Source organism: Festucalex cinctus, chromosome 17, assembly GCF_051991245.1.
Source record: "Festucalex cinctus isolate MCC-2025b chromosome 17, RoL_Fcin_1.0, whole genome shotgun sequence".
Lineage (NCBI taxonomy): Eukaryota > Metazoa > Chordata > Actinopteri > Syngnathiformes > Syngnathidae > Festucalex > Festucalex cinctus.
In genome coordinates this window covers 6,792,908-6,810,659 of record NC_135427.1, presented here as the reverse complement: position 1 = coordinate 6,810,659, position 17,752 = coordinate 6,792,908, and the positions used below count along the sequence as shown (strand labels likewise).

The following is a 17,752-nucleotide window of genomic DNA, read 5'->3' as shown; positions in this document are numbered from 1 at the left end:
CATCGACATCTGCAATCTCACAGCTGCCACAAAAAAAAAAAAAAAAAAAAAAAAAAAAAAACGTCCTGAATTTCACTCACTGACATTGCTTAACATTTCCTCTCCAGGATGCCTTTCAAGCGATTGGGCTTTGCCGATGCCGATTCACTGGAGCAGCAGTGCCACCAGGTGGATAAAATGGGAACTTGGAAATCATTTGATGATGATGGTGACATTTACACAAAAATATAATAAGTCAAGGGGCCATATTTAATTGGCAAATTAACCCTCAGTGTTATTTTACTTTTTATATTGTGTTTTCAATTTTTTTTTTTTTCCTGAACACACATTTGTTACTGTTTTAGAACATTTGCTGTGGCAAAATAAATACAAATGAGAAATTTTAATTTGTGAAATATTCTAACTTGTGTTTAAACTTAAAATGTATTGTGTAATAATTTGCACACTCAATTTTTTTTCCACAATTTTTACCAGAGATTGAATTATTATTATTATTATAAATAAAAATTCTATCAAAATCAATAAATAAGGTTATTACACCAGAGATTGAATTAATAATAATAATTATTATTATTATTATTAATAATAACAACAACAAGATTAAAAATAAAATAAAAATTAAATCACTCAATAAGGTTATTACACCAGCGATTGAATTAATAATAATAAAAATTCAATCAATCAATAAATATGGTTATTACACCAGAGATTGAATTGATAATAATAAATAATAATAATACTAATAAAAATAATAATAAAATAAAATTCAACCAATCAATAAATAAGGTTATTACACCGGAGATTGAATTTCAGGCATTTATTTTTTTTTGTAGTTTTTTATTTATTTTATTTTTTTGAAGGGGCTGTAAAGTTGTAATGGCATTTCAATTTGACAGAATGATGAAAAAAAAAAAAAATGCAAATACTCACCGACTGTCATGGACTCGGGCAGAGCAGATGTCGTCAGCGTGCCGCTAAGCGGAGCGGATAGCGCCGGCGCGCTGGACTCCGTGCTGGAACACATCAAGGCATCAATATGGAGAACGTCAGTCTTGTCGCTCGCTTTCGCCGAATCCGAGGAGCAGACGGCCGACGCGCGGACGAGCGTCGCCTCGGCGCCATCGCGCGTCCTTACGTACGTCGGAGCGGATGCTTACTCGACAGGCGGCCCCGACGCGCGGCCGTCGCGGTCCCCCGCCGGCCCCGATGACTCGCGCCGGGCGGGAAAGGCCGCCGAGTCCTCCGCCGAGTTGACTGAAACGCGACGGAGACCAAAGTCAAGGGCGACCTCGATGGGCGCAAACGCTTCTCGATTTGACACGTTTTCGCTTCCCGCTTGGGTTCGGGAACGTCAGTACGAGGGTGCAACAATACCTGGCTGCGGGGAGGCGGCGGCGTTGACGGGGATGAGGACGTCCGAGCTGCTGTGATCCAGCAGGACCTGCACGGGGCTCCACGTCGACGCGCTGGACAGACTTCCCACCACCATCCTGTAAAGCAGGGGTGTCAAACTCATGTTCGCTCATGAGGAAAATATATTAGCAAGTGGGCTGCATCGGTTCAAAATATCGATATGCCTTTTCATATCCCAATATCGATACATAAAACCATGTATTGATATTAGGGGTGCGCCGATCACAATTTTCCAGCCGATCACCGATCTTTTAAAAAGTCTGACCTGCCGATCCCGATTTTTTTTTTTTCCCATTACAAGCAGCATATAACTTCAGTGTTCCAATCTTGTTTCATAGGAAAACATTGAACAATATCGGCAAAATAAAACAAACGGGTCGTTTTAACTGCATGTGAAGTGGTTCTCTCAAATAAAAATTAAAATGCTATTCACTCATTTGCACCCAATAACGTATAAATACGTTTTTTTTTTTATTTTCTAAGTGTCCCAAAGACGTATTTATACGTTTTTTTGTTTGTTTTTTTTACGCTAGAGCATACAGAAGGCTTTGATCCTCTCAACTGCAAAGAACGGTTGCAGAAATGGTAGTTATTACACAAACGGCCAGCAGGTGGCAGCAGAGCAAAGGAGATCAATTTTAAATAGATTTGTGAAAACTGATGAAACTTAGCTCTCTTCTAATGCTAATTGCTGCAAAACGGAAACAGATAGAAACATACTTTTTTTTTTCCCTGATGAAAGAAGAGACTTTAATCTTTCTTTTGATAGGTTCCATGATTTTATAGCAATAGAACACAATATTCTGTGCGCCTTGCAAAATCAGTCAAAATCCAGTAAAACAGCCGGGAGCGAACGGGATTGCGAAATGTGAAAATGGCCGCCAGTGAATGAGTTATCATCTCAGCAGAAGAGGACAGTGGCCGACTGTTTCAGACCTCTGAGGATGGAGATGAGATTGGTGGAAAAGATCGGCTTATTTTCAAGAGATCGGCCGATCACCGATGTTCCAAAATTAAGGAAATCGGAACCGATAAATCTGCAGGCCGATCGATCGGTGCACCCCTAATTGATATATTGATATCCCCCCCCCCCCGAAGCCAGCTGGGATAGGCTCCAGCACTAATGACGACGATATTGTAGCAGTTAATATCACGATATCACGCTTATCGTTACGTCAATCTTAACACTGACGATTTTGCTGTGTATTGATTTATTTTTGTACCCTTTTTTTTTTTTTTTTTTTTTACACAACTTACTGATCGTTGCTTCTCGCGTCGTCCTGGACTCGCGCTCTGCGTTTGTACTTGTCCTCCTCGGCCTCCTCTTCGTCCTCTTCCTCATCATCATCATCATCATCATCGTCGTCGTCGACGCTCTTCCTGTCCGGCAAAGGAGGCGTGGTCGGCACGGGCGGCGTACGAGAGTGATGGGGCGACCCCACCCAAGCCAGCAGGGCGGCGCCGTCCAGCCCGTTGCGGGACGGCGACTCCACGAGATCCATCGCTTCCTCGGCGCCGCCGCCGCCGCCGCTTTGAACGGGATCGGCCGCCATCTTGCCGATGGCGACCGCCTTGGCGAAGTCGTCCTCGCCGTCGTCCTCGTCGTCCAGATCGTCGTCGAAGGAAATGATGTTGGTGATTTTCTTTTTCCTCCGCCGCTCCTTTCGTATGCCAGAATCTAAGTGGAAAATAAATCAAAAGTTATTTGTACAAAACTATTCGGGCTGGTTTCAAAATACCGATATCGTATCATACACCTTTTCATATGGTTCGTATGCAGTAAACAACCGTTATTTCACAATGCACATCCTATTAAACTTAACAAAATAAAAGCATTCGGCGTTCCGCAAAGGAATACAACCAACACAATTGCGCATTAATAAATTAAATAATGCACATATTTGTGGGGACTGTGTTGTGCTTTACAGTTTTAAAAATGTACATAATTTCACAAGTTACTCCATGTTGAAAATTAGGCAGCTCTTAATATGAAAAGAAAAATGCACCAAGCTGTCAACATTGTCTTACAAATGTAGTGAAAGAAAAATGATCAACACAAATTAGTCACACTTGTTTTATTTTTAAACGTACAATACATATGTTAAATTGTATTTTATTTTTTTATTCAATTGTTATGAAATTACTGAATCAATGACTAAAAAATAAACCATATTTAAATTAGGGAGAAAAAAAAAAAAAAAGTACATTTTATTCAAACTTTAGATCTAAATTGAAATATAAAACATGCGATTAATGCGCGATTAATCGTCAGTTAATTGTTGAAATCATGCGATTAATTACGATTAAAAAAATTGTAATCGGCTGACACCTTTAGGTCAAACATTTTGGTCATTCCCAATTCACAACTTGTGGACCATTTATCTTTATATGGTCCAATCCTATAAAAACACATTTGGAACACTTCTGGTTCGGAACCGAAAACCTCTCCTGTGTAATAATACCAAGAATGGTCGACTTCCATTTTCCACCACAGTTAAAATTTTAAACATCCCCTCACCTTGCTAAAGTAGAACACGTGGATGGGGAAAATGGTGTCAGCAGGGCCCCAACGGAATGGAACGGGGCCGACGGCTAAATGAAGTCAAACATGATGAAGGTCTGGAAGGTTCTGGACGCTTCAAATGATGACATGCAACTAACCACATGCATCGAGTGGCATAAAACTTTATTTAGTTACACAAGCATGTTATGATTTTTTTTTGTTGGAGAATGAAAACGATTCATTTTGAAATTCAAGTAAAAAGGAAAAAAAAAATAAAATTAGAACTTGAAAGGCTGCTCGTGATGAAACAGTCAAGGTTGGTTGAATGTAGTGCTGTCACTTACCGAATATTTTTAGAATCGATTAATCGACTAATCGGAGTCATTTTAAATTTGCATTAAAATTTATTACAAAAGCATTTCCGCCCCCCCGATTACTGTTTATTAACCGGTGATTGGTGTTTGTATTAGTGATGAACTCATTTGCTTCCAAAAACGTATAAAAACGTTCTATTTTAATTAGGGATGTTCGATACCATTTTTTTTTTTTTTAGACAGATACGATACTCAGACCCTCAGTATTCACCGATACCAACTGCCGATACCAGTAGTACATTTTGACAAAAAAAATAAAAAATAAATCACTAAAAGATTTTTTTTTTTAAATATATTTCCTTTAATTTTGACAAAAACAAAACAAAACAGCACAGTCACTCTTCAATAGTCTTAACGCTCAAAATAAAACACAAAAATGCTCTTTTAGTTTAAGATTCACAATTTTCAAGTATTTCCAAACCGGTCAAGTTTTGGTGGAAAAACTGCTGCAAGCTAGCGCCACTTACAGGCAAGGAGGACTCACTTCACGTCTTCCCCCTCTGCCGTCGCTCGCTTGTACTCGTCTGTGTCACGAGTACTCGAGTACTTGGAAAAACATGCTGGTATCGGCCCGATACCAATACCTGGTATCGGTACTTGCCCATCCCTAATTTTAATTATCCTGGTCCCAAAAACGTATTTATATGTTTTTATGTTGTTTTTTTATATGCTTAAGCATACAGAATAATAAAAAAAAAAAAAAAACTTTGTTGTCAAATTTGTAAGCTATTATTGTAAGCATACCAGCAGAGGTGCTGCGCGGCAGGACAGGCAGCGGGTCCGAGGCTGCGTCCAGCCTGGGGGCGAACCCGGGCACGGCGGCGGTGGCGGTGCCGATCTCTCGGAGCAAGCTGCTGACCCCCTGCGCCGACTCCTTCCACAGGCTGCCGATGCCCTGCGTGGACTCCTTGAGGAGGTGCGTCACGGCGGAGCCCCCGCCTCTCGTCGGCCCCCCGTTCAGGTCACTGTTGTCGATGTTGATGGCGAAGAGGATGGAGTTCAAACCTGCATCAAGTCGTTACAGAGTTCTTGTTGAAATAGATGCAACTTTTGAACTTCCTCAAAAGTGCTCGCTCCGCACTTGCAAAAAAAAAAAAAAAAAAAAAAAAAAAAAAAAGCACACAAGGAGAGAACGATATTTACCGCAAAAGCTGGCATGAGATCAGTGCAACATATTAATATTTCAACGTTTGTCCTCGGCTGACTGGTGCTTATCAATAGTTCAAAAGGGGAAATGCAAAACGAGGATTCATCTTCAGCACACATCAAACAGGAAAACGACTTCCCTTTTCTACGTAGAACTTCAGTACTTCATAATCGGGGGATCGGTGTATTTAATTAATGGCACTCGTTTAATGAATAGCTCTCTGGTTAAAAGTGTATTAGGGCTGAGTCTAAAATATCGATATTCCTTTTCATAGCCCAATATCGATTCATAAAACCATGAATCGATACTTTTAATATTTTTTTTTTTTTTTATCTTGTAAATCAATGTGCCAATAATAGGCCGCCGATTATAATCGGCCAATTATTGGCCTTCAAATATCGGCCAAAACAAATCGGGGCAATTGAGCTAAACAGCTGATTATTTTCCCCTTAAAACGTTATCAAAGAAAGCCGAAGTTTCCGACACTGTGAAAGTACCCTGAATGCACCATTTTGCGTGCGTAGCATTAGCAACTAGCACGTGTGTAGCGTGCACAGAAGGAGGGAGGCATGGAAAAAAGGCTGGATAGGGGCTCTCGAGGACCCAACTTGGCCACCCCTGCTCTAGAATGTTTAAAAAAATAAAAATAAAATAAATTAAAAAAAAAACGTATAAATACGTCTTTGGGGATGCAGGACAAAGTATTAAAAAAGTGTTGGGGTTTGAATGAGTTAAAAAGGCTTGCTCTCGATGATGCAATGTTACCTCATTCACTGCCATTGACGGAAAAAGACGTCAAATGATGCAATGTTAACTCATTCACCGCCATTGACAGAAAAAAAAAAAGACGCATTTTTTTTGCTGGGCTGGCAGTGAATGTGTGAATGGTTGAAGCACTCACCTGCAGCCATGGTGGGCAGCATACTGGCTCTTTCTTCGTCAAGCATGAAAGCCCAGTCTTCATAGTAAGTGCTACAAAAGAAAGGTGGCAAAGTTCATTCGAGGGAGTGCGCATAAGTGGATGCATATAAATATCCGGTTCATTGTGAGGAAACGGTTCATGGCGCATTCATCCAAAAACAACTAAACCCCCATAGAGGACACGGAATCGGCGCACGAACCCGAGACGCGGTCGGTCGGCTAGCAACGTGTGCAGGTAGCGTTCCAGAGAATGCTCGTTAAGAGCACAGCGCAACCAGGCCCGACCCCGGCCCAGCTCCAACGAGATGTGACGGAGGGAGTAGAAGCGCTGCAGTTCGTGCCGGTTCAGATGCTCCTTCACGTAAAACCAGAAGGTGAACTCTAGAAGTGGGGGGGAAAAAAAAAAAAAAAAAAAAAAGGCATCATTAGGACTACAGTAATTGCATAAATAACTAGATAATGCTATTTCTGGGGAAATGGCGTGTGAAGGCTGGAAGGCTAAATAAAAACCTGTGGCATGATTTAGGGGTGTAAAAAAAAAAAAAATCGATTCGGTTCGGCGATATATCGCGATACTACATCGCGCGATTCTCGAATCGATTCAATAATCGGCAGAATCGATTTTTTTTTTTTTTTTTTAGGATTCACACCTTGAGCATGGAAGGATGTTATATGAACGGAACATTAAGCCTTAATATTTTATTTTAATGCTGTTCAAACATGAAACAGATTACAACCTCTATAAAACTGAAATTTCAGATAAATAAATAATACATTTTCATATAAATCTTACACTCTACAGGCTTACTGATTAGTATTTTCTAAATTTGAATGAAAAAAAAATCGCAACAATCGACTTATAAATTCGTATCGGGATTAATCGGTATCGAATCGAATCGTGACCTGTGAATCGTGATACGAATCGAATCGTCAGGTACTAGGCAATTCACACCCCTACTTAGGAATAATATTGAATGATGTTGAATGATACGGGAATATATTGAAGTTGGAATAAAGTGAATTGGATGAATAATGAGGAAGTACATGGAAATTGTAGAATGTGGGGAAATAACCGGGTATGAAAACGGGAATTGTGGGTAAGGTGTGAATTTTGGAACCGAAAAAGATGGAAGACCTCATGGCGTGACTTGCTGGAATATATTGAAGTTGGAATTAAGTGAATCGGATGAAAAAAGTGGAAGTAAATGGAAAATGTAGAATCTCCCATTCTGAATAATGGGGAAAATTCGAGTACGAAATCGGGAATTGTGGGTAAGCCGTGAATTTTTGAACTGAGAAAAATGGAAGCAGTCGTCGGGCGAATTTTTGGAATATGTCGAACTTTGAACGGCGGGAATCGGTTAAAAAATGTGGAAGTAGTAGCGGGTCAAAAAAAAGTGCGAGTCGGACAAATTAGCATCCATTAACAAACTCAAGACGCGCTTAATAATGACCTCATGTTTTAACATTCAGACAAAGTGATTTCTAATGGGATAATGCAACTCATTTGCATATGATTAGCATACAGCTCCAGATCGCTGTGTGAGATTCATGTCTGCAGCGGGTTTGGCTTCATTAAGACGGCTTGCGAAGCCTCAAGTTCAAGCACGGGCGAACATCGGAAATGATCACGGCCACGAATGAGGTGGCAGCCATTGCTGCGTTCTTAAATATTCGGCAGTTTTATGAGCCAACGTGGCACTAATGGCGCCTCAAACAGCGGGACGGTTAACAGTTCAGCTGACGGCGAGCGGAAGCGGATCCTGAGGTTATTAGGAACACTTCCTCATGAGAAAGCCGCGTAAGTCTCGGGAGTTTAAAAAAAATAAATAAAAAAAAAAATAGATGAAACTCTACAAAAGTAATACAAACAGTTGCTTTCTATTAAAAAAAATAAATAAATAAGCATGTGAGCAACAAGGTTGACAAGATGGATCGGAATGGTAACGACACAAGTAAATGTCAAATGTTTAGTTCAAATTTCAACTAGCTTCAAAATTTCACACCCATATATATATATATATATATATATATATATATATATATATTAGGGGTGTTAAAAAATTTCGATTCGGCGATATATCGCGATACTACATCGCGCGATTCTCAAATCGATTCAATAAAAAAAAAAATCGATTTTTTTTTTTTTTTTTTTTTTTTTTTAAGAGCTCAGAATTGTTCATTCGGTAGTCTTACCAATTCAACGTCTTATCATCATTGCCTTTTTTTTTTGTGTGTGTGTGTGAATCGATTTTTAAACTTCCATTTTTAATGGAAAAATATTCAACAAAACGTCTGACTTCGGGTTAGGATTCACACCTTGAGCACGGAAGAATGTGATATGAACGGAACATTAAGCCTTAATATTTTTATTTGAATGCTGTTCAAACATGAAACAGATTACAACCTCTATAAGACTGAAATTTCAGATAAATAAATAATACATTTTCATATAAATCTTACACTCTACAAGCTTACTGATTAGTATTTTCTAAATTTGAATGAAATCGAATCGTCAGGTACTAGGCAATTCACACCCCTAATATATATATATATATATATATATATATATATATCGTCCGATGACACATTACTTAGAGTATTTGCACAAGTTTATATTTAATATCAACTTCCCCATTCATTTTCAATGGGACAGATAATGAACTTTTTCAAAGTACGACGCCCACTTCCGTACATATGACTTATCATCATTGCCAGGTGTCTGATACTGCTTTTTGACACAGTTGGTAAAGTGCATTGTCCAGTAATCAGGAGGTTATCATTTCAGAATTTCTCTCTCAATTTATTTCATAAGCATTCCACATGCATTCAAATCTTCGCATTCAGCTTTCAGCATTCCCACGCAATTTATACAGAAATTGCACTCCATAGTTTGACAAAAACGTTTAAACGTCTAAACAACTTTTTTTTTTTTTCTTTTCCCCGACGTTTCCTTTTTTTTTTATTATTATAATTACAAATTATTCATCAACCACATAAGGGGTGCAAAGCAATAATATGTTAAGTCCGACATTTGGCAGGATAAAATTATGATAACCCATTAATTGGCCGATTAATTTAAAATATATAACAATAATAACTGAAAAAAAACCTCTCTAAAGGAATTTATTATCATTGTCAACTTGTGTTTTTTGGTCTCTTAATGCTTATAAAAATAAAGATTTTGATTACAGGCAGAACATTTGACTGTTTTACTACGTCCAGTATTTGTTTATATTTTACAACAAACGAAAAAAAAAAGTCGCCAAAAATCAGTAGTTTGAATGTTTAAATGTCATTATTTTGCCTTATGTTGTAATGTATTAATCTGGTAAGGAAAAAAAAAAGAAAAGAAATAAACAGTACCAAAAATGTGTTTTGCTGCTTTTAAAGCAACCGTGTGTAGAATTTAGTGCCATCTAGTGGTAAACTAATAGAATGTAAGTGCCTAAGTTTGAAGTGCATGCATTTCGGTACCTCATAGAGGCCACACTTTGTAGTTATTTTCACAAAGTTCTCCTTCAGGCATCCGTAGCAGAAAGATGGCGGTGAAACACGGCAGCCGCCTCTAAGGCGTGGCACAACCTACCATTGTATTTTTATTTATTTTTTTATGTATGATGATGTGATAGAACATATTTATTGTATAATATTGAAATACTGTTTTTTTTTTTTTTAAATAAACATTGAAAAAAATTAAATAAAAAAAAAAAAATGGACACACTGCCCCTTTAATGCAGCACGCAAGTAAAATCCAACCTGTACCTGCTTCAGCCTTGCTGCTGAGGCCGGCGGCCTGCTTGAGCGCAGCGGCGGTGAGGGCGAGACCTCGGCTCTTTCGCAAGCCGTGCTGCAGCACCGCCTCAAACTGGGCGCAAAGACAGATGACCCTGCAGGCGCAAAGCGGAGACGCATAGTCGGTTTTCAAACCAAAATAATATAGCAGCTCATATCTCAAGAAACAACAAGTCGGGTGACTCGCATCTTAAAGGCGTCACTGTGGAAAGCTTAAAAAGTTGATTTGGGGATGACAAACGTTGCAAACCTGCTGTCCGAGTCTGTCGCAATCTCTTTTCTACCTCCAAAGCGGATTTGGCACTGGGAAAAGAAGAGATGAAGAATAATTCATGAGAGATGACACACTTAAATTTTGCAACGTAACATTAGCCCGGTATTCATAAAACCATGAATCGATACTTTTAATAATTATTTTTTTTTTACCCTGTAAATTAATGCGCCAATAATACGCCGCCGATTATAAAATCGGCCAATTATTGGCCTTCAAACATCAGCCAAAAACAAATCGGACAATTGAGCTAAATGGCTGATTATTTTCCCCTTAAAACGTTATCAAAGAAAGCCGAAGTTTCCGACACTACGAAAGTACCCCGAATGCACCATTTTTGCTTGCGTAGCATTAGCAACTAGCACGTGTGTAGCGTATGTTATTCTGTTGTCACGAGGCGTCATTTTTAACAGGTTTAGTGACACCGCACTTGGAGTTAACTCTAAAACTAAATACACAATGTTAAGAATTACATCCACTGTATATTCAAACACAAAATACATTTCGTTTTGAAAACATTGCTTGACTAGCGCAAACAGGAAGTTAGCAAATGCTAACAGGAAGTTGGCATCGACTTCGGGAGTGTTTTTTCCTTCAAATAACGAATCGAATCGATTTTGGAAATCTGAATCGATACCCAGCCCCAAACACAACAGACTTTTAAATGTGATTCTAACCTGTTTGACAGCATCGAGTAACCTTTCCAAGAGGTTCTGTCTCTTGGCGTCATTCTGCACAGTGCCTGCAAAAAGGTGCGCATCTTGAACAATTGCATGCTTGGAAGTATTGACAGTCATGGACAAGCAGAGGTAGTAAGAAAATTTAAAAAAAAATAGTTGGTTTTTTTGGCAATGTTGGGGAGCAAAAAAAATGTGTTTTTAAACTGTATACTTGCTATAAATCCTAAAACTGCAGTGTCATGTGCATCCTCGGCCACAAATGCATTGCTTAGAAGAAAAGGAAACAACTAATTAGACGTAGTTCAAACTTCATTTATATTTTAATATCAATAAGTTATAGCTGATTAGTCGACAAATGCAGTGATGATTCAATGAAGATATTTCAACATTTGACAAATCAAACGCACTTTGCTGCAAAACTGGAAGACTCCATGCGATGTTTGTGCACCAACGCCCGTGTAATTGTCCAAATATGTCAATTTATATATTTTTTTTTTACAAACATGAACTAAACTTACCGTTCATTGCGACGACAAAACTTCAAGCGTAGCAACATCCGAGCTTGACGCTTCCCCGCCGATGTTATTCATCCCTCTTTGCGTTTGCAAAAAAACATCCACCCTGGAACCGAAGCGAGGGGCCGGCCTCATGCAGGTCTCCTTGGCCGAGCTTGACCCGCCCCGCCGCGGCTACGAGAGCGATGCTGTGTCGATGAACGGAGAGGCCTTGCCGGTGGTGAGACGAACGGGGGGGCTGAGCGACCTCCGCGGGATGACATACAAGTGTCGCGTGTTCCACACGCTGCCGAGCTGGTAAAGTGCGTGTTACAAGCCGGCGTGTAATACTGAAGTCATTGAGTAAATGTTCATTTCGTGGTGACAACTGTTACAATGCGAAAACCGGAAGCGGACTATTTGACGAGTGAGCCGTATGCAGGTCACGTGACAAAGCTCAGCCATCATGTGGCTTCGCGCAAGTGGTCATGGGAATCGCAGTTTTTAAAATAATCCACATAGCGCTGCTTACATCATAAATCATACGAAAAAAAAACACGTTTGGGTGATTGAAGACTATAAATTGTCCATGTTTGTGTTGATGTGAGTATTTATGTTTGTAGATATGAACTAATAACTCCACCTGAACTTCACAAAAAAAACAAAAAAACAGTACGTATTACATAATACAGTAATGCGAGTGTGATTTAATGATAGCATCATACACCATATTATATCATATCACATCATATCTGGCCCAGCTGCAATAGGCTCCATCACCCGGAGTGGATAAACAGTAGAAAATTGTGGACAATTTAAAAAACTATATATATATATAATAAAAATAAAAAAATAGTGTGTTGTGTTATGCCTACTCAGGTTTATTAAAAGGGAAGGATTTGAAGATAATAAACAAAATGTGATAGAAAGTTAAGTAGAAAGCTTCAATATGCATTTTTTTTTTTTTTTTAACAGGAAGACGATGTCATAATTATGGATGTAACAATATCCAAACGTCACAATATAAATACCACGATATGTATCTCACAATAATTATCACAATATTTGTAGCCTTAATGTCCTTTCCAACCAACGTTCAATTAAGGCCAACAAAATCGACATTTTTATTCTTTGTAATTGCCAACGCGCTCCCACAAACATAAAAGATTTGCTTAACTTACTTCATTTTGCTGACTTCAGTTTCCGGCCATTGTCCTCCTTTGGAGCTTCTTTGTTCGGATGTGTATGTGTGTAATGGTGTTGATAGCATATGTACGTGCGCACAAAAGTCATTAAATCCAAACTCTATAATCAAAAAAATAAATAAACTGTAGCCTCTAAATCAAAAAGAAAAGCAGCATTGTAGGTGCGGTTGACGAAGTTGCTGCACTTCAGCTTCCTAATCAGCACACCTGGTTTAATCAACTGTTCATGAGGGTTTCAAGGAGTGGTTTTAATTAAACACACCTGGCCACTAGGTGGCATGATTCACGTTTCAAAAGGCCAAACCATATTCAACATATATTGGCTCCAACAATATTGTGGGACTCGCGATATAGTAGTTAAAAAAAATAAAAAATAAAAATCTCATAGGAAAAACAAGCACACTATTGTGTTTTTGTACATAACATGAGTGACAAAAAGGTCAATGTACTGATTTATTGGCAGTGTCCAAAACGTTCATAATTAAAAATAAACTACACGAATGGAATACAACCTCGGGTGTTGCTTTTATTAATATATCGTGACATGATGATGACAATATTGTGTCAATTTTTAATATTGTTGCATCCCTAGTAATGACGTGACCGTGTTCATCATTAGCGGGTAAATACAAGCTAACGTTATCAAATCTAAATCAGCCATAAACAGAAACAGAAATGGTGAACTTTGTTGACTATATTTATAGTGTGTATAAAAAAATGCCATGCTTTGTTTATTGTTTTGGCTAAATTTAATGAAAAATGAATTCCTTTTTTTTTTTTTTTTTTTTTTTAAAAGATTGCAGCTGAACTGCGCCTGTTTGCGGGTCTTGTTTGCATACAGATTGTTGACACGTTGCCACATACCTCCAAAACATCGATATTTTACGTCAACCTCACAGGGTACCTTTAATTTTCACATTTACAGTGGTTCGTAAAAACGTCCCGTCTCATTATCATCTGGAGCTAAAGTGTGCAAGATGTATATCTTATCAACCAGATAAGAAGACCCACATGAACTTATCTGGACAGCGTTGTCTAATCATTACCCGGGTTGTGCGTGATGGCAGAGCAAACGCCAAAATCCCTTTCAAGCGCAGACAAACAAAAAGCCAAGTGCGGGTTTAGCATGTCGCTGTCATTGTGTTACTAGCATAATTAAATGCTCTTCTACTGATTGATTACATTTCGTATCCACTGATGTGACAATTTTTGTTTGGTGGTGTGACGGAAGATTTGCCAGTTGTCGCCCCCCCCCCCCCCCGTAGCATTGAAACAGGCGAAACGTTTTCAAACGGGCGCTTCACTTTACTTGCAGCTTGGACAATCAAAGTAACAAAGTACAAATGAACACAAGATCAGGACAAAACAGAGTGAAGCAAACGACTGTCATTTAGTACCACCAACATTCGTTCAAGAGCTTTGTTTCTTCTTTCTGTAGCTAACAGAAAGCTAGCTAACATTGAAATGTGAGCGACAGCATGTTTACCTTCGATCTGTGATGATTATGGTCTTAAAAATCAGGACTTGTGCCAAGGTTCCTTTCCCCCAAAGCCTCTCTAGGTCCTCTTGGTGTAATTTTATGCGACATTGTTTCAAACCCTCGTTCAAGAGCTTTGTTTCTTCTTCCTGTAGCTAACAGAGAGCTAGCTAGCTAACATTGAAATGTAAACAACAGCATGTTTGTTGTTTACCTTCGATTTGTGATTAAAATTGTCTTAAAAATCAGGACTTGTGCCAAGGTTCCTTTCCCCCAAAGCCTCTCTAGGTCCTCTTGGTGTAATTTTATGCGACATTGTTTTAAAAGACATGACATGGGATGATTACGTCTTGGCTCAATGAAGGTTCGAACACGAGTTCATATTGACAATGTCTCTCTCACAAATTGCGTTGATGATGAGGCCATGCCGCTGTCAAAGATAGTGAAGACTGACGTCTCCGAGTCTGAGGGTCCCTTCCCCGCCGGGCCTTCTCTGGTTGAGCCGTTCTTTCTCAGGGAGTTCCGAATCCCGCCGGAGAGCTGGCTCGACACGCGCCTCGCCGCTCGGCCGAGTCCTTTATTCCTGAGCTTGATGAGGCCCACGTCGTCCTCCAGCTCCTCGGGCGGCACGTCGATGTTGCCCGAGTACCAGAACACCCACCAGATGAGGCTGAGGAAAATGACGATGGCGCCGGCGTAGATGAAAAGGTCGTGGATGGCCAGGCCCCCGAACACCCCCACCATCATGATGAGCACGCCGAGGACGTCGTGGGCGACGGCGAACCAGAAGGAGCACTTGCAGCGGCCCACTCCTCCGTACCGCCGCTCCATCGCCGCTTCCACCTGCACCGAGGTCGACATTCTCCTGGAGAGGATCGTGTCAGAATGAGTCCGGATGCGGATCCCCGAGCAGCAACGTGCTGGGAGTCGCAGGCGTAGCTCTCGCAAGCTCTGCGGTAACAACGGTCGAAGTTCAGTGTACGCGTGTGGCTATCAACAAGTCGCACTGGCCAGCTGACTAGGGGAGAAAAAAAATAGTTGAATCATCATCACAGTCACTGACGGTGTTGTGGTTGACTCGCTTGACTTCCGTGCAGGCAGCGTGGGGCCAGTTCTCACTCGGTGACAGTCAAAACAAGAGTGCGAATGCGTGTCTGTTGGTTCATGTTTATGAGGCAGATATGTAAACCACTCAAACACAGTGCCTGCCTAGATCTTGGAACTAACCAGGTGTCAAATCCATGTCCAGAAAGTAAAAACCCTGCCATAGCTTGGCTTTAGCCAAAGGTTTTACTCAACTGGCAAGGTGGGAAGTGGTTCATCTACTGGGTGAGTCAAAGCAAATGTGGCTCAAGTCTAACTCTGGCAGGGTCTTTACTTTCTGGATTTGACACCACTGTCTGATTGACTGGCGACCAAGCCAGGGTATCGTCCTTCTTTTGCCCATAGTCAGCTGCAGAGGTGTCAAATCAAGGTCCCGAAAGTAAAAACCCTTCCACATGTTTGTCTTCAGACACAAGTGCTTCTCCTCAACCGGCAGGCATGTCAAATCCAGATCCAAAAAGTAAAAACATTGCCAAATTTCAGCTTTAGCTACAGGTGCTTCCAGGACCAGAGTTGGTGACCCCTACTCTTCAGGGTCACGGTTGAGTTTGAGCCTCTCAGAGGTGGCAAATCCAGGTCCAGAAAGAAAAAACCCTTCTACAGTTTGGCTTGAGCCAAGGTTGCTTGTACTCAACCGGCAGGTATGTCAAATCCAGATCCAAAAAGTAAAAACACTGCCAAATTTCAGCTTTAGCTACAGGCGCTTCCAGGAGCAGAGTTGGTTACCCCTACTCTTCAGGGTCACGGTTGAGTTTGAGCCTCTCAGAGGTGGCAAATCCAGGTCCAGAAACTAAAAACCCTTCTACAGTTTAGCCACAGTTGCTCGTACTGAACCGTCAGGTATGTCAAATCCAGGTCCAGAAAGCAAAAACCATTCCTTAGTTTGGCTTTAGCCACGGGTGGTCCTACTAAACCAGCAGGTATGTCTAATCCAGGTCTAGAAAGTAAGAACTCTGCCATAGATGGGCTTTATCCACAGAGTTGGTGACCACTACTCTTCAGGGTCACTGTTGAGCTTGAGCCTCTCTCAGATGACCAAAGGTGTCAAATCCAGGTCCAGAAAGTAAAATCCCTGCCATAGTTCGGCTTCAGGCACAGGTGCTTCCAGGACCAAAAACTGCTGACCCCTGCTCTTCGGGGTCACGGTTGAACATGAGCCTCTCAAGAGGTGGCAAATCCAGGTCCAGAAAGCCAAAACACTTCTACAGCTTGGCTTTAGCCAGTTGCTCGTACTCAACTGGCAGGTATGTCAAATCCAGGTCCAGAAAGCAAAAACCATTCCACAGTTTGTCTTTAGCCACGGGTGGTTCTACTAAACCAGTAGGTATGTCTAATCCAAGTCCAGAAAGTAAAATCCCTGCCGTAGTTTGGCTTCAGATACAGGTGCTTCCAGGATCAAAGCTGGTAACTTCAGGGTCATGGTTGAGCTTGATCCTATATCTTAGCTGACCAGAGATATCAAATCCAGGTCCAGAAAGTAGAAATTATGCCACAGTTTGGCTTTATCCACCTAAGCAACTGTTGCTAAAGCCAAACTGTGGCAAGGTTTTTACTTTCTGATTAGGCTCAAGCTCACCCATGACCCCGAAGAGCAAGTCATGGTGAGGGCTCAGGATGAAAATGGGCGGACGAACGCACGTGATCATAGTCAAGCCACTTGGTAGTAGCACCGACGCCTCCTCTTCTCTTTCAATATCGGCATCCAGACCAAGCCCACCACGACAAACATCAACCCTACGGACACGCAGGCGGAGGCGACGGGTCCGGCCTGCACCACCTTCAAGAACCGCAACACGAAGAGAACCACGCCCACGCCCGACATCAGCGACCCCATCACGATGGAGATGATGGATTTATGGAGGTAGGCCCACTCCGAGGAGGCCGCCGTGTCCGAATGGGAGTTAGGACACAAACGACCGGACTCGTCAAAAAATGTTGTCTCGTCATATCCCTCCATCTTGTCCACACACAAAAAAATGACACGCTTAAAAAACCACCATGACTTCACCGGTCGCTGTCAGAACTCTCATCTGTCATGTGCTTGTCCTCCTGACCAGAAAGCCGTTGACATATTGTAATTCCAGATGGCCGCGCACCACACCCGCACAGAACAACTCATCGCGGATGAATGGACAAGCCACACCCACCCGGCGACAGTGCCGTCACTCGCCATTGGTCGCACTCGCTTCATCATCCTCACGTTTCACCAAAACATACTCCGCAGCGCAGGTGGGCAAATTGTCTTAGATATTGAGTCGGTATTGTTTTCAGTGTATTTAACTGAAGAGCTGGTTATTTGACCTATTGTAAATAATACATTATTGAACATTGTAATTTAGGAGTAGTAGTAGAACTGTACACAAGGAGT

The 17,752-nt window shown here is 40.9% G+C and overlaps 3 protein-coding genes across 5 annotated transcripts in view; all 3 read right to left on the bottom strand.

The window, feature by feature from the left end:
* The window catches only part of ercc4 (excision repair cross-complementation group 4), a 221,266-nt gene extending 208,352 nt beyond the window's left edge, over nucleotides 1-12,914 (bottom strand). The window contains exon 1 of the mRNA XM_077503065.1: nucleotides 12,780-12,914. The gene's annotated coding sequence lies outside the window, so the exon portion shown is untranslated. The remainder of the gene's footprint in view (nucleotides 1-12,779) is intronic.
* The window catches only part of snx29 (sorting nexin 29), a 187,499-nt gene extending 174,571 nt beyond the window's left edge, over nucleotides 1-12,928 (bottom strand). For 2 of the 3 annotated variants that reach the window (XR_013279503.1, XM_077503068.1), the window contains exons 1-11: nucleotides 11,623-12,253; nucleotides 11,102-11,166; nucleotides 10,404-10,456; nucleotides 10,124-10,248; nucleotides 6,559-6,739; nucleotides 6,339-6,409; nucleotides 5,035-5,295; nucleotides 2,671-3,091; nucleotides 1,375-1,490; nucleotides 1,158-1,254; nucleotides 931-1,013 (exon numbers count right to left, since the gene is read on the bottom strand). Coding sequence is in view for 2 of the 3 variants with exons in the window: in XM_077503068.1 (XP_077359194.1) it covers nucleotides 931-1,013; nucleotides 1,158-1,254; nucleotides 1,375-1,490; nucleotides 2,671-3,091; nucleotides 5,035-5,295; nucleotides 6,339-6,409; nucleotides 6,559-6,739; nucleotides 10,124-10,248; nucleotides 10,404-10,456; nucleotides 11,102-11,166; nucleotides 11,623-11,629 (1,480 nt within the window). In the remaining variant the exon portion in view is untranslated. Of the gene's footprint in view, nucleotides 1-930; nucleotides 1,014-1,157; nucleotides 1,255-1,374; nucleotides 1,491-2,670; nucleotides 3,092-5,034; nucleotides 5,296-6,338; nucleotides 6,410-6,558; nucleotides 6,740-10,123; nucleotides 10,249-10,403; nucleotides 10,457-11,101; nucleotides 11,167-11,622; nucleotides 12,254-12,779 lie in introns of those variants that run through there. The other variant, XM_077503066.1, reaches the window with a different exon arrangement.
* Nucleotides 12,929-14,132: 1,204 nt separating this feature from the next.
* LOC144004967 (transmembrane protein 238-like) lies at nucleotides 14,133-16,550 on the bottom strand. Its single transcript, XM_077502728.1, has one exon. The coding sequence runs from the start codon at nucleotides 15,139-15,141 to the stop codon at nucleotides 14,659-14,661; it is 483 nt and encodes a 160-aa protein (XP_077358854.1). The 5' UTR covers nucleotides 15,142-16,550; the 3' UTR covers nucleotides 14,133-14,658.
* Nucleotides 16,551-17,752: the final 1,202 nt, after the last annotated feature.

Excerpts from the sequence above, each read along its gene's own strand:
- LOC144004967 (XM_077502728.1), bottom strand. The coding sequence starts at position 15,141 with ATGTCGACCTCGGTGCAGGTGGAAGCGGCGATGGAGCGGCGGTACGGA.